General features: G+C 39.1%; 1 protein-coding gene and 1 pseudogene across 5 annotated transcripts in view; one reads left to right on the top strand and one right to left on the bottom strand.

Moving 5' to 3' along the window:
• Positions 1 to 15,525, top strand: part of ARNT (aryl hydrocarbon receptor nuclear translocator) — a 79,670-nt gene that overhangs the window by 58,484 nt on the left and 5,661 nt on the right. For 2 of the 5 annotated variants that reach the window (XM_049616343.1, XM_049616347.1), the window contains 10 exons: positions 1,929 to 2,063; positions 4,675 to 4,749; positions 8,072 to 8,223; positions 11,815 to 11,925; positions 12,124 to 12,196; positions 12,336 to 12,459; positions 12,636 to 12,738; positions 13,122 to 13,269; positions 14,488 to 14,650; positions 15,245 to 15,411. In XM_049616343.1, the coding sequence (XP_049472300.1) occupies positions 1,929 to 2,063; positions 4,675 to 4,749; positions 8,072 to 8,223; positions 11,815 to 11,925; positions 12,124 to 12,196; positions 12,336 to 12,459; positions 12,636 to 12,738; positions 13,122 to 13,269; positions 14,488 to 14,650; positions 15,245 to 15,411 (1,251 nt within the window). The remainder of the gene's footprint in view (positions 1 to 1,928; positions 2,064 to 4,674; positions 4,750 to 8,071; positions 8,224 to 11,814; positions 11,926 to 12,123; positions 12,197 to 12,335; positions 12,460 to 12,635; positions 12,739 to 13,121; positions 13,270 to 14,487; positions 14,651 to 15,244; positions 15,412 to 15,525) is intronic. The other 3 variants (XM_049616345.1, XM_049616348.1, XM_049616346.1) reach the window with 2 other exon arrangements.
• LOC125912329 (40S ribosomal protein S3a-like) lies at positions 5,114 to 5,942 on the bottom strand (annotated as a pseudogene).

Here is a 15,525-nt window from a genome sequence, read left to right on the forward strand (position 1 = left end):
AGGGTCTCACTGAGGTACTCCACTCTTTTCTCAAGTCCAGTGAGTATCTTTATGTCCATTACTTTAAATTCTCTATCAGGCATATTACTTTATCTCTGTTTTGTTTAGGTCTCTTGCTGTGATTTTGTCCTGTTATTTCATTTGGAACATATTCCTCTGTTTCTATGTATTAGGAAAGGCAGCTACATCTCCTGCTCTTGAAAGTAGTGGCCTTATGAAAAAGGGGTTCTGTAGTGCACTGCAGTGCAGTGTCCCCTGTTCCCCAGAACCTGGCGCTTCGGGGGTGTCTCCTGTGTGTGCCCCGCTATTGTGGCTGGGCTGCTTTTGCTTCGGTCCAGTCGTCTGCAATGGCTCTTTGTCCATTGTGGGCATGTTTGGTCCCTGTGTTGTTAGTAGGCTAGTCTGGGGCCACCGTGGGCTTAAGTTGAGTCTGACCAGACATTTGCCAGAGATAAATAGCACTCAGCCACAGGAGGATGCATGAGCAGAGTGCGAGGTGTTCACAAGGTTTGCAGGGTTCTGCTATGGGAGGAAACCTGGAGCTGCAGCCTGGCTGGAGGGGCTGTGCCTGGGTGGGGCACACTGTTCGTAAGTGAAGTAATGAGTGTTGGTACCACACTGGCTCCTGCAGGTGTCTGCTTGTGCTGGGGGGTGGAGGAAGGTAATGGCACCAGCAAGCTCCATTGTTCCTGGAGAAGTTTTCAGATGATCCCTGCCCCTCCAGCACATCCTCTGAAGTTAGTAAACAAATCTCCTTCCTGTATACCTCAGGTGTTTTTCATAGTGCTGCTTCCATGCTGTATTTCCCTGGGACTGTTTGTTGTGCTGTTTCTTTAAGAGCAGGGACTTAGTTTCCTCTTGCCCTCCCAGCTTTCCCTTGAGATTGCTGATTTTTAGTGTTCCATGTTTTAAGCCCTGCTATTTGTAAGAATTCTTGAAATTCCACCCCTCTGGTTTTCAAAGCCAAATGTTATGGGGATTTGTCTTCCTCATAGGGGCTCTGCGGTGTGAGAGTATGTTTCTCTCCCTCCTGCTGACAGCCACACAGGTCCGCTTAGTGGGTCTGTTTAGCTCCTAACTGCATCTCTACCCTTCCTACCCTCTTAAGTGTGGCCACTTCTCTACGTAGCTGTGGAGAGTTTGTTCTGCCAGCCTTTGGGTCATTTTCTGGATTATTTACACTGATGTGGCTTTTATCTAGTTGTATCCATGGGACAAGGTGAGTTTAGGGTCCTCCTGCTCCACCATCTTCCCTGGAAGTCCTATATCATCCCTTTTCAGTGAGAAGAAATCTCCTCAGGACTTGTTCATGTTATTTTTATTTTACTCTCTGAATATAAATGAAGAATTATATAAAACTCTAGATATTTGGAAAAATATGGCATTCGTAGTTTGCTTCTCTTAGATTTAGAAGAATCTGAAAAGGATGAGAAGAGGAGGGAGATCTTTTCCCTTTATCTTTCATACTTTGACCTTTACAAGTGCTGAATTTTCTATTTCCAACTAATTTCTTCTTCTATCAGGAGAAGAGAGATCTTTTCATTTTGTCATTACATGACTAGAGAAGTGGAAGTATTTTGATTCTTCCCATAAAGTTAGATAAGTTTCTTGGTTACTGGAGACTATAATTTTCCAATCTGAATAATGAACACAGCACAGCCAAGCTGAATGACAGTAGGTGAGTTTTGGGTTGAATGAATTTTTATCTTCTTTACAGAGTTGGTAAAGAGTACAGATGTGGGGGTGAAGCTAGGCCTCTTGGTCTCTCTAATTGTGATTGTAATTTTTTCCTTTCTGAGTGAGATGTGAAAGCACAGAAATTCCTTAAACTGGGATCCTCGTGTTTATGTATATGATCACGAGGACATGGGAAATGCATCTATAAAGAATGGAATCATTTTATCTTGTTTTTATCTCTTTACTTTCAGGTAACCAGTTCTCCCAGCTGTACAGACATGAGTAACGTTTGTCAACCAACAGAGTTCATCTCTCGGCACAACATTGAGGGGATCTTCACTTTTGTGGATCACCGCTGTGTGGCTACTGTTGGCTATCAACCACAGGTGAGGAGGTACAGCTGTTACACCACTAATACTTAAACCTGTTTACCTTGGCTTTGTTTAGATTATTCAGTCATGTAATTCCAGAATAGCCAAAACATGTTAGCCGCAGGTCAGAAAAAAGAGATGATCCTATTCTATCAGTAGCTAAGTTTATTCTCCACTTCCTACCAGTGTTATTCATCTAACCTAGAAAAATACATCTTGTGAAACCAGGTTGGGGCAGCAGGCATGAATGTGTATTTATTTTTTCTTGTTGATATTAATATAGATAATAATAATGCAGAAGTGTCATTTTAATTTTTATAATGGTATGACCATTGTTAGATAATTTTTGTAGTCACCTAGGTACATAGTAACCCACAAAATATGCAGATTTGGCACCAGTTATTATGATTTTATTGAAAATTTTTCATTAAAAAATTTTTTAATATCCATTTATTTTTGAGAGAGAGAGACAGAGTGTGAACAGGGAAGGGGCAGAGAGACAGGGAGACAGAGAATCTGAAGCAGGCTCCAGGCTCTGAGCTGTCTGCACAGAGCCTGATGCAGGGCTCAAACTCATGAACTGTGAGATCAGGACTCGAGCTGAAGTCGGACACCTAACCGACTGAGCCATCCAGGTGCTCCTTTATTGAGATTTCTCATTCAACAGACTAGGAAGCTATACCCAGAGTTGAGAAATAAGTCATTATACAAACTTTCAAAGCCATATGGCCAGGAGGGACTTCGGTTATGGTTCTGTGAAGAAGTTGGTAAAGAAGAGGTCTTGGAAAAAAAGAACGAAGTTGGAATCACTACCTGATTCATCATCTGTCACATAGTTGTCATCAAGGTAGTGTGGGAGCAGTATAAAGATAGGTATATAGATCAATAGAACCAGAGTAGAGTGTCTTTTCACATTTATGGTCAGATGATTTTCCAAAAAGATGCCAACAATTAAGCAGGGAAAAGAAGTCTTTTTAACAGATGGTGATGGAAAAGTTGGATATCCACCCACCTCAAAAGGATGTAAACTCTTACCCACACCATGCACAAAGATCAACTCAAAGACGTAAATGCATGAGAGCTAAAGTTATAAAACTTCTAGAAGAATATAGGAGAATATCTTTGTGATCTTAAGTTAGGCAAAGATTTCTTATAAAAGAATTGGTATCCAGAATATATAAAAGAACTCTCAGAACTCATTAAGGTAAACAGCCAGTAAAAAAGGGGCACAAGATTTGAATAGACATTTCACCAAAGAAGCAATAGGAATGGCATATAAAAAGATGTTCATCATGGGGCACCTGGCTGCTCAGTCAGGGGAGCATGCAACTGTTGATCTCAGGGTTGTAAGTTTGAGCCCCATGTTGGGTATAGCAATTACTTAAAAAGAAAATCTTAAAAAACAAAAACAAACAAAAAAAACCCCAAGATGCTCATCATCATTAGTCAATAGGAAGGTACAAATTAAAACCACAGTGAGATGCCACTATATGTCCAGTATTATCAAAAAGTGGGGCACCTGGGTGGCTCAGTCAATTGAGCATCTGACTCTTGATTTCAGTTCAGGTCACGATCTCACACTTAGTGAGATCGAGCCTCGCATTGGGCTCTGCGCCAACAGTGCGGAGCCTGCTTGGGATTCTCTCTCACCCTCTCCCTTTGTACCTCCCCCACACGCATGTGCAAATACTTGTGCTCTCTCTCTCTCAAAATAAATAAACATTTTTTAAAAAAAGTGTTGTGAGAATGTGGGGAAATTGAAACCATCACATGTTGTTGGTAGACATGTACGATGGCATAGTCACTTTGGAAAAACATTTTGGAAAAAATGGAAAAACAGTTTCATAAAAAATTAAATGTGACTTACTCTACAATGTAGCAGTTGCACTCCTAAGTATTTACTTAAGAGAAATGAAACATATGTGCCCATAAAGAAAGATTTTTATTCACAGTTGTATTTCATAATAGCCCCAAAGTGGGAAAACTCAAAATGTTCATTAACTAGTGAATGGATACACAAACTGTGATACCTTCATGTTAGAATACTGCTGAGCAATAAAAAGGAATATACTTTTGATACATGCAACAACATACATGAACTCCAAAAATCTTAAGTTAATTGTAAGAAGCTAGACACAAAAAACTACATATTATATAATTCCATTTGTATGAAATTTCTAGAAAAGGCAGCACTAAAGTAGAAAGCAGATCACTCACTGGTTGGCTAGCAGATTGGGAGCGGGTGTTGACTACGAACAGACACAAGGGAACTTTTGGGGGCAGTGGACATATTCTGAAACTGGATTGTGGTAATAATGGTAGTTGCACAACTGTATAAATATGTTAGAGACCATCAAATTGTAGATTTAGAATGAGTGAATTATAGGTTGTACATTAGACCTCAAATCTATAAAAATGCAGTTAAAGTAAATAATGTTCTGAAAAAGAAAAATGTTCTAGAGGCCATTTGCTTAGCAGATTCTGTATTTTGGTTTTGTTTGTTTTTCCTCCTCACTTGTAATCCTGGGATAAAGACAGGAGAAATAAAATCCAAGTCCTTTGCTGATGGGCCATGAAGTTAGATGATCACAAAAGTGTCCATCTTACTCTTCTTTTTCATTTTTAGGAACTCTTAGGAAAGAATATTGTGGAATTCTGTCATCCCGAAGACCAACAGCTTCTAAGAGACAGCTTCCAACAGGTAACTTTCTCCCCTGGTTTGGATCTGACTAATATTTTTATTTAATATTTGTTATCATATTAATTCCTCAAATATTTATTGACCACTGATGGAGTACTGTGACAGGCACCACCATAATCTTATGTTTGGTACATAGCCTGTATTTTTAAGGAACAGAAAAGAGAAAAGGACTGGTATTTTGAAACTATGAATAATGGCCATATTTTGGCTTTGGCTACTCACTGTCTTATATCTAGCTAGCTGTATCCAAAAGACTCTTTAAAGTATTTAAAATACTTTAGGCCTCACTGAACTGTGGATGCTAGTAGAAATATTCATTTCTTAGTTGTTTTATAGATAAGTAAGAGTCAATGGCTTTTTTTTTTTAAACATCACAAGTAAGATTTTTTGTCACCATTAAATGTCTGAATTTTAAACAGATTTTGTAGATATTCTCATATCCACCAGCTCGTCCCACTTTAGTACCAGTCTTATCCCCAGTGGCTTTTTCAAAACTAATTCCTTCACCATGAAGCTCCATGAGCGTTTCCAATTCAAACTTGGGCTGCTTCAGCATTTTTACCTAACAGTTAAAGACATCATGAAGTGGATAAATAGATTGGCAGGCCTTTTCTATGTCTTTTCTGATGCTATCTGCAATCAGTTATTTACCATTTCTTTGAAGTCATTTGTCTGCACCTCTCAGGTTATGATTTCTGCCATCTTTTCCTGAATTTGGCGGACCTGTCGGTGCTGAGCATAAGAGGTCTTCTAATTAATCTGATTTATGTGTTTTTTAGTGAAACCAACACAAAATAGACAAAGAAAATAGCCATCAGTAGTCTTAACATGAACATGAGCTTCAATCATTGTCTGCCATTTTTTGACCATGGAACACATTTTCTCATGAGTAAGATCTATGCCATAGAAATTAGGCAGTTTTTGCCCCGAACATCCTCAGTAATTAGCTTGAATTTTATAAATGCAACTTTATCATTCATGGCAGATCAGCAGGGCTCACTTCAAAAACACGACCCTTGAGGCCATCAGATGAGATTTTGATTCCTTGATTTCTCATGAGTAGTGTTTTTCCAGTATTTCTTATATCCAGTGCCTTCACATCATACCAGTCTTTCTTAGAAAATGGATCAACCGCTTTCTTCTTGGCTGCCTTTTTGCCCTTTTATAAAGCGTCTGTTCTTGCCAGCCTGCATGGCACTGCTAAGGGAGCCAAAAGGCAAGAGTTAACTCTTAGTTGTAAGCTGACTCAATTGTTATTTTCAGGCGCTAGATTCTGAAAATATCTGGTGAATTTAATTTCGGTACAGATTTGGCTTTAGGAAGCATTCTTATATTAGACTAATTTCCCTCTTTAAGCCTCAGTAATGTCCTTAGGAATACAATAGGTATAATAACAGTACTTAAATTCAGAGGATTGTTGGGAATATTAAATAAGGCAATGCATTTAAAGCACATAGTCCAACTTTTTTTTTTTTTTTTTTTTAACATTTATACATTTTGAGAGACAGAGACAGAGCATTAGCAGGGGAGGGGGCAGAGAGAGAGGGAGACACAGAATCTGAAGTAGGCTCCAGGCTCTGAGCTGTCAGCACAGAGCCCGACATGGGACTCAAACTCACAAACTGTGAGATCGTGACCTGAGCTGAAGTCGGATGCCCAACCGACTGAGCCACCAAGGTGCCCCATGTATAACCCAACTTCTATAGAAAATCAGAAGATGGCAGTGAAATGTCTCTGTCTCCTGAGTCCTCAGCATTACCAGTTCCTTGTACTCAGCTGCAGCTCACAGAAAAATCACATTTCGTGTATGTGTAGGCTCAGAAAAACCATTCTGAAAACCATTCTGACTTCTGTTGAATCCATTCAAAACTAAGGACATGGACCTTTAGTGTGAGAAGATATTGTACAGTATATTTTAAATCCTTGAATTCTGAATTCTTGACACTTTTGGCCATAGACTATTATTTTCTCTCTTGTGGAAAATGTTTATTCCAAAACAGCTTTAATGACTCATTACACACTATATAATCTCAAAGTTATTATTCTGACATTAGTTGCTACTGTGACTTTAGAGTACCTAGATAAAGGTGCTTTTTAATGTGTGGTCTCCAGCTGCTTACTTGGTTGCTGATTTCCTGATTTTGCTATTTAAGTCCAGTTGAATTTATATTTCTTTTTCAGTAATAAGTTTAGTTATTTCCAATGAAGCTTGTTTTCCTTTTTTTCTCTTCCATTTGAGTTACTGTAGTAACCAAATGTTTTACACTTGATTTGTACAAGGTGTGTGTGTGTGTGTATGTGTGTGTGTGTGTGTGTGTATAAAACGTGCCATTTTATTATTACTAAGTGAAGTACGTCCCATTTTCTGCTGTAATAATTTCTCAGTCAGCTTGTAACATCACCAGTTATTTCCACACTGTTTGCAGCTTAAATACAAATGTTACCACTTTTTCTTAAAATATATATATATATAAAGTATGTATTTTGAAGCATTGGGCTTATACCTCATTGGAATAGATATATACTGCAATAAGCAGGTTTTCAAAGCCAGTACTTAGTTGTGTATAGATGTCATATTCATTCTGTATATATTACACAGTGAGCACATGTAAGAGTTAAAGGCTGCTTAGTATTATTAAAATGCAGTAACTCATATTTCTTTTTTATCATGTTGTTAATGTTCTAAACAAAAAAAATAGAAAAGCACAGAGCCCAGTGCTCAATGTATAGTAAGTACAAAATAAATGTTAGCTGCAAATATTATTATTTTTTTATCGTTAGGGAGGGAGAGTCAAAGGTAATTTTTTCCCCATGATTACTTTCTTTTAAAAAACAAAAGCAAAACAAAACTAAAGCCAATTTAGTTTTAATAGAAACCTCCATGGATGCTGTGAAAACAGAAGTCCTCAGGTTTGGAGTGGGAAGAACCTAGGATTGAGGAGCAATATGTAAGCTATTTCAGTGTCAAACTACAAATTTCTAGTATAGACTTGTAAAGCTAGATCAACATATCTTTACGGGACTTCCCAAGGGAAGTGGGGAAACAGTCTTTACTCTCCTGGAAAAAATTGTTTTTTTTGTTTGACTTTGACTAAAGTGGTCAGATAGCTACTTAGGACTCTAGGAAGAAAATAAATATACCTCCCATTATTTAGCACTCAGTTTTCACTGTGCATATTGTTTTATCTGTAACATTGAAAGAGACTGGTATATTTCAAGGACAGTGACACAAGAATCTTAGGTTTGTAGAAATGGGAAATTAAAAAAAAATTCTAAAGAAAATTTTTTGTGGGTTTCACTGATAGCATGAAAACTTTTTCAGGTGGTGAAGTTAAAAGGCCAGGTGCTGTCTGTCATGTTCCGGTTCCGGTCTAAGAACCGGGAATGGCTCTGGATGAGAACCAGCTCCTTTACTTTCCAGAACCCTTACTCAGATGAAATTGAGTACATCATCTGTACCAACACCAATGTGAAGTATGTACCATAAAGGCCTTTACCAATATTGGGTATTTCTCCTGGGCCAAGTCTGCTTAGCCTTACCAAGCTGTCTCCTCCTCTTCTACTTTTGTGGTAGTAAACACCATTAGTTTGAAGTTCCTCATCTTCAGCTTACTACAGAATTTAGAGTAATTCATCCAGGTAGAATAAGATTTTAACAAACAGTAGCTTAAAAGAGTAGGTTCTAAGATGTGAAGGGTTTGTATTTCAACTTTGTTTCATCCCCTTCTAGAAAGGATATTGTTTTGTTTTTTTAATTTTTTAAAAAATTATTTATTTTTGAGAGACAGGGAGAAACGGAGCATAAGCGGGGGAGGGCAGAGAAAGAGGGAGACACCGAAACCAAAGCTAGCTCCAGGCTCTGAGCTGTCAGCACAGAGCCTGACGGAGGGCTAGAACTCACAAACTGCAGGATCCTGACCTGAACCGGAGTCGGATGTTTAACCGACTGAGCCACCCAGGTGCCCCCAGAAAGCATCTTGTTTTCTACACCGGTTTATTGCTCTATTCTGGTAGGATTTTCCTCTAGAGCAGGTGTCTCTAAACTTTTTTTGTAAAAGGACAGATAATAATTATTTTAGCTTTGTGAGGCATATGGTCTCTATTGCAATTACTAACCTCTGCTATTGTAGCATGAAAAGAGTCCTAAACAAATGAAATGAACAAAGATAGCTATGTTCCAACAGACTTTGATTTACAAAAACAGACAATGGACTGGATTTGGCTCATGGACTATCGCTGAGAGCAGAGCTATCTATGTCCACTTTTGTTAGTTTCTGTTCCTCAATTCCTTGATTCCTTTCTTTTTGAGTTTTTCTTCCTCAACTTTGTGAAAACCAGTTTTATTGAGGTATAGATTGCATATACCATATAGTTCACCCATTTAAAGTGTATAATTTTTTTAGTATGTCACAGGGTTGTACAGCTATTACCACAATCTAATTTCAGTACATGCTCATTCCCCCTAAAAGAAATTCTGTACTCATTAACAGTCATCCTCTCCACTCCCAAGCCCTTATGACAACTAATCTACTCTCGGTCTCTATAAATTTGTCTATTCTAGACGTTTCATATGCATGGAATCATATAATACATGATTCTTTATGACTGGCCTCTTAACGCTTAGTATAATGTTTTAAGGGTCCTCTCTTGTAGCATTTATCTGTACTTCATTTTTTTTATTGCCAAATAATATTCCTTTATATGGGGATACATTTTGTTTATCCATTCATTAGTTGATGGTCATTGGGTTATTTCTACTTTTTGGCTATTTGGAACATGGCTATGAACATTTATGTACCAGTCTTTATGTGGATGTTTTTATTCTCTTGGGTGTATACCTAAGAGTAGAACTGCTGGGTTACTTGGTAACTCTGTGTTTAGTTTTTTGAGGAATTGCCAAACTGTTTTCCAAAGCTTCAGTACCCTTTTACATTTCCATCAGCAATTTAATGAGGATTCCAGTTTCTCCACATTCTTACTATCTTTTTTATTATAAGTGGATGTCAGTTGTCAGGTTACTACTTTTCCACTTAGTCTAGCTATATAGAATTGCCCTTGAATCCCCAAAGGCAAGGGAATTAAAAGCAAAAGTGAATTACTGGGACCTTATGAAGATAAAAAGCTTCTGCACAGCAAAGGAAACAACCAACAAAACTAAAAGGCAACCAACGGAATGGGAAAAGATATTTGCAAATGATGCATCGGACAAAGGGCTAGTATCCAAAATCTATAAAGAGCTCACCAAACTCCACACCCGAAAAACAAATAACCCAGTGAAGAAATGGGCAGAAAACATGAATAGACACTTCTCTAAAGAAGACATCCGGATGGCCAACAGGCACATGAAAAGATGTTCAACGTCGCTCCTTATCAGGGAAATACAAATCAAAACCACACTCAGATATCACCTCACGCCAGTCAGAGTGGCCAAAATGAACAAATCAGGAGACTATAGATGCTGGAGAGGATGTGGAGAAACGGGAACCCTCTTGCACTGTTGGTGGGAATGCAAATTGGTGCAGCCGCTCTGGAAAGCAGTGTGGAGGTTCCTCAGAAAATTAAAAATAGACCTACCCTATGACCCAGCAATAGCACTGCTAGGAATTTATCCAAGGGATACAGGAGTACTGATGCATAGGGGCACTTGTACCCCAATGTTTATAGCAGCACTCTCAACAATAGCCAAATTATGGAAAGAGCCTAAATGTCCATCAACTGATGAATGGATAAAGAAATTATGGTTTATATACACAATGGAGTACTACGTGGCAAGGAGAAAGAATGAAATATGGCCCTTTGTAGCAACATGGATGGAACTGGAGAGTGTGATGCTAAGTGAAATAAGCCATACAGAGAAAGACAGATACCATATGGTTTCACTCTTATGTGGATCCTGAGAAACTTAACAGAAACCCATGGGGGAGGGGAATGAAAAAAAAAAAAGAGGTTAGAGTGGGAGAGAGCCAAAGCATAAGAGACTGTTAAAAACTGAGAACAAACTGAGGGTTGATGGGGGATGGGAGGGAGGGCAGGGTGGGTGATGGGTATTGAGGAGGGCACCTTTTGGGATGAGCACTGGGTGTTGTATGGAAACCAATTTGACAATAAATTTCATATATTAAAAAAAAAAAAAAAGAATTGCCCTTGAGCTTAGCTCTTGAAGATATGCTTAGAAATAATTATCAAATACCTTGTGACAATGCTGAGTCTGTGTCCTTCTAATTTTAGGTCTTTTAATATTCTTTTCTAATTAGTATAACAGAGTGGATTGAGTTAGAAATTTCTATTTACTCAGGACTCGGATATATGGTCATGTTCACTGTAATTTTCTTTTTGTTTTTGCATCTTTATATTACAGAACAACCGTTGTTTTGTGTCTCCATTTTGTTTAAATTTAGAAAATTTTCAGTCCTTTTAAGAACTTGTTTCTGGAAATAATGGTGTTCCTCATTTTTACATACTGTTTTCCCCACCACTATTTATTTTAATTAATTCTTAATATTTTTAAAATAAATATTTTTACATAAAATTTGGAAAGCATGGAAAACTTATAAAGAGAGGGGAAAATTTTCTCACTATCCAAAAAGACTCTTTGTGGTATTTATTTATTTATTTATTTAGTAGACTCTGTGCCCACTGTGGGGCTTGAACTCCTAGCGCTGAGATGGAGTCTCATGCTTTACTGACTTAGCTAGCCAGGTGTCCCCCAAAAGAGCCTTTGTTGATGTTTGTGTATGTATTGTCAGTTTTTTTACTTACGCTTTTTAAAAACTCAGTGTATGGATATACACATGTATACCAACTAGGTATTGTATACCTAGAAGGAGTTTAAACCCAAACAGGATAAACCATTGTGCCATGGGACACAGTTTTTATTTGTACCTTGTTGTCCATGGTATGAAGTATTTGCTGAATCTGAAGTCACAGGTTATTTAAAGGATTAGACTTCTAAGTGGAATTTATTAGTTATTGCCTCACCTGTAAGTAAATGTATATAGCTTTATGTTCAAACAGTGCCTGACCCTTTTATTCCCCTCTGTTCTGTCTGCTGTCCCATTTTCCCAGGAACTCCAGCCAGGAACCAAGGCCTACACTGTCCAACACAATCCAGAGACCACAGCTAGGTCCCACAGCTAATTTACCCTTGGAGATGGGCTCAGGGCAGTTGGCATCCAGGTGAGAAATGGTAGAAGAATTCTTTATTGATGAGCCTGGGTAGTGGGTATCTGCAGTCCCATTTGTTTGTTTGTTTGTTTGCTCTCAGGGACTTACCTGAAATTCTCTGCTGGCCAGGGGAGATTTTTTCCCCAGATTTATTTAAAAAAATAAAAATAAAAATAATCTTTCTCTTCTTCCTGGCCTTTAAACATATAGGCAGCAGCAACAGCAAACAGAATTGGATGTGGTATCAGGAAGAGATGGACTGGCTGGCTACAATCATTCCCAGGTAAGTGTGTCTTTTTTTGAAGAGGCATGAGCATTTCCTTAGGAAATGTCCCCTGCCAGTTAGAGTGTATGTGAATGTTAGGGTTATTGAATTGTCATGTTACATTTTTCATGGTTGTTTTTATCATCGTATCCCACAGGTTTCTGTTCAGCCTGTAACAACCACAGGGCCAGAACACAGTAAGCCCCTTGAGAAGTCAGATAGTCTGTTTGCCCAGGATAGAGATCCAAGATTTTCAGAAATCTACTCTAACATCAATGCAGGTATGTTTCTTCCTCATTCTCCTCTTAAATTCTCATTTAGATCACTTACTGATGTGCCTACTACTGCCCAACATCTTTCTACTTAATCATAATACCTCATGAGTAAATAGGAACTTGCTGAACTAATGTACTACAGCCCCTTGACTGGCCCTCCCCCCGCTCCTTTTGGTCCACAGATCAGAGTAAAGGCATCTCCTCCAGCACTGTCCCTGCTACCCAACAGCTATTCTCACAGGGCAACACATTCCCTCCTACCCCCCGGCCGGCAGAGAATTTCAGGTGAGCCCTTTATGTATGTGCTGCTTTAGGGGGCAACTGAGGCATTCAGTTGCTGAATCCAAGTTTTGTTCTTCCCTAGCTTTCTCTGGTTATTTCAGACAAAGCAGTGGAACTTGTAGGGCTTAAGACAAGGCAAGCTGGCTTTTCTTCCTCCTATTTCTTTGCACCTGTCCTGTTGCTATGTTATAGGTTCCATCTCTCTGTGTCCAGATCAGTGTGTGACTGTCAGTTTTCTCATCTTTTTCAAATTCTGTTATTAAGAATTCCTTAATCCCAGAGAAGTCAAGGGGATCTAGGGATAGTACTAGATTGTCCTGTGATACCTAGATTTTGTGGTAAACCCATCCTTTTAATCTTTTACTGCACTATGTGTTCATTCCTAGAAATAGTGGTCTGGCCTCTCCTGTAACCATCGTCCAGCCATCAGCTTCTGCAGGGCAGATGTTGGCCCAGATTTCCCGCCACTCCAACCCACCCCAAGGAGCAGCCCCAACTTGGACCCCTAGCACCCGCCCAGGCTTCTCTGCCCAGGTAAAGTGTCTGTCTGTCCCCTATGTACTAGTTTTTGTTTATTTGTTTGGGCTTTTGTCCATATGTAAAATTATTGTCATCTGTCTTAGCAGTCTTCTTCCCAGCCCCTACCTTCCAATTTTTCTTTTTGTTGGGAGTAGCTAAATAATTAAAATAATAGATAATCCCCAAATATCAGAGTTTGTGGTTTTCACATATTCACTTTAAATCAGAATTGCTCATATAGAAGAACATGTTAAACAGGTTTCATTTACATATTTGTTTTGGAATCAATTCTGAGTTTCCATTTTGGTTAGTACTACAAAGTACAGGAGCAAAGGAGAAAACTACTAATTTACACGCAATGATATCTATTTACCAAAAAAATGTGTTGAAAAACCTTATATAACATATATATATGTTAAGATTAAAGCTACTATTGTTTCATATATTCATGTATGCTTATATAGCACAGTGATTTTTTAAGTTTATTATTTTGAGAGAGCACATGCATGCCAGTGGGGGAGGGGCAGAGAGAGAGGGAGAGAGAGGATCCCAAGCAGGCTCCACACTGTCAGCGGAGAGCCTGACATGGGTCTCGAACTCATGAACTGCAAGATCGTGACCTGAGCCGAAATCAGAGTTGGATGCTTAACCAACTGAGCCACCCAGGCACCCCAACACAGTAATATTTTAAATAAAAAATCCCCAACCAAAAAGCATACTACAAAATTGTTATATGAAGTATGATCTCAAATGCATAAAAGAGTGTGTAAGAAAATAACTGGAAAAAATTCTCACAACTCTGAATGTATAGTTTATTAGTCCCATAGTTCTTTGTGGTTTTTGTTGTTGTTGTTTTTGTTTTGTACTTTGTCATAGGAGATTGGCATTAATTGGAAGAAATATAGAGTGACTCTTAAATACAGAGAACAAACTGAAGGTTCTGGAGGGGCTGTGGGTGGGGGAATGGCCTAAATGGGTAAGGGGCAGTAAGGAAGACAATTGTTGGGATGGGCACTGGGTGTTGTACCTAGGGGATGAATCACTGGAATGTACTCCTGAAAACATTATTGAACTCTATGCTAACTAACTTGGGTGTAAATTATAGATATATACATACATAAGAAGAAGTATAGAGTAAAAAATAAATGATGAGCTTGGCTCAGAAGAAATCCAGTGATTGACAGAGGGTTGACTCATAGGAATGGCATGTACAATAATGTTTCTCTCTTTCAGCAGGTGGCTACTCAGGCTACAGCCAAGACTCGTTCTTCCCAGTTTGGTGTGGGCAGCTTTCAGACTCCGTCCTCCTTCAGCCCCATGTCCCTCCCTGGTGCTTCAACTACGTCACCTGGTGCTGCTGCCTACCCTAGTCTCACCAATCGTGGATCCAACTTTGGTGAGTTCAGATTAGAAAGGAGGGCGGGGGTGCCTGGGCGGTTCAGTCGGTTAAGCATCTGACTCTTGATTTCCGCTCAGATCATGATCCCACGGTTGTGAGATGATGCCGCGTGGGGCTCTGTGCTGGGCACAGAGCCTGCTTGGGATTCTCTCTCTCTCCCTCTCTCTCTGCCTCCCTCACTTGCTCTCTCTCTCTCTCTCTCTCTCAAAACAACAGTAACAACAATAATAACAAAGAAAGGAGGGTAACAGGAAAATCACACTACTAAAGAGAAAGAATTTGGTGGTTCAAAGTTTCTTGTGTCCTGGATGCACTGACCTCATTATGGGGAAATCAGGTGATGGTCCATTTGGAATTTAAAACATACCCCCATGAAAAAGACTTTATCGTGTATTAAAAAGTTTGTAAGTTATTATACATTAAATAATATGCAAATTTAATCTAAATGATCAAAAGACTCTTGGGAAAGGCTACCCAGAGAAGAAAAATTAATCTGGGGCTGGGTTTAAAATAAAAGAGGCATTGATAGTTTCTCCTCTCCAGTGGAATTAGTAGCTCAAAGTTGTTTGTCCTTCCTTGCTGTATTTCTAGCTCCTGAGACTGGACAGACTACAGGACAATTCCAGACACGGACAGCAGAGGGTGTAAGTGTCTGGCCACAGTGGCAGGGCCAGCAGCCTCATCATCGCTCGAGTTCTAGCGAGCAACATGTTCAACAACCATCAGCACAGCAACCTGGCCAGCCTGAGGTCTTCCAGGTGAGAGGGTGAAAAGACTTCAGAAAGTTAGAAACTGGAAGAGAAACAGAGAGCAGAGACAGAGAAGGAAGCATGGATTGAGGTGTTTGGGAGTACCTAGGAGAAAACAGAGTG

The sequence above is a fragment of the Panthera uncia genome, assembly GCF_023721935.1.
Source record: "Panthera uncia isolate 11264 chromosome C1 unlocalized genomic scaffold, Puncia_PCG_1.0 HiC_scaffold_4, whole genome shotgun sequence".
Lineage (NCBI taxonomy): Eukaryota > Metazoa > Chordata > Mammalia > Carnivora > Felidae > Panthera > Panthera uncia.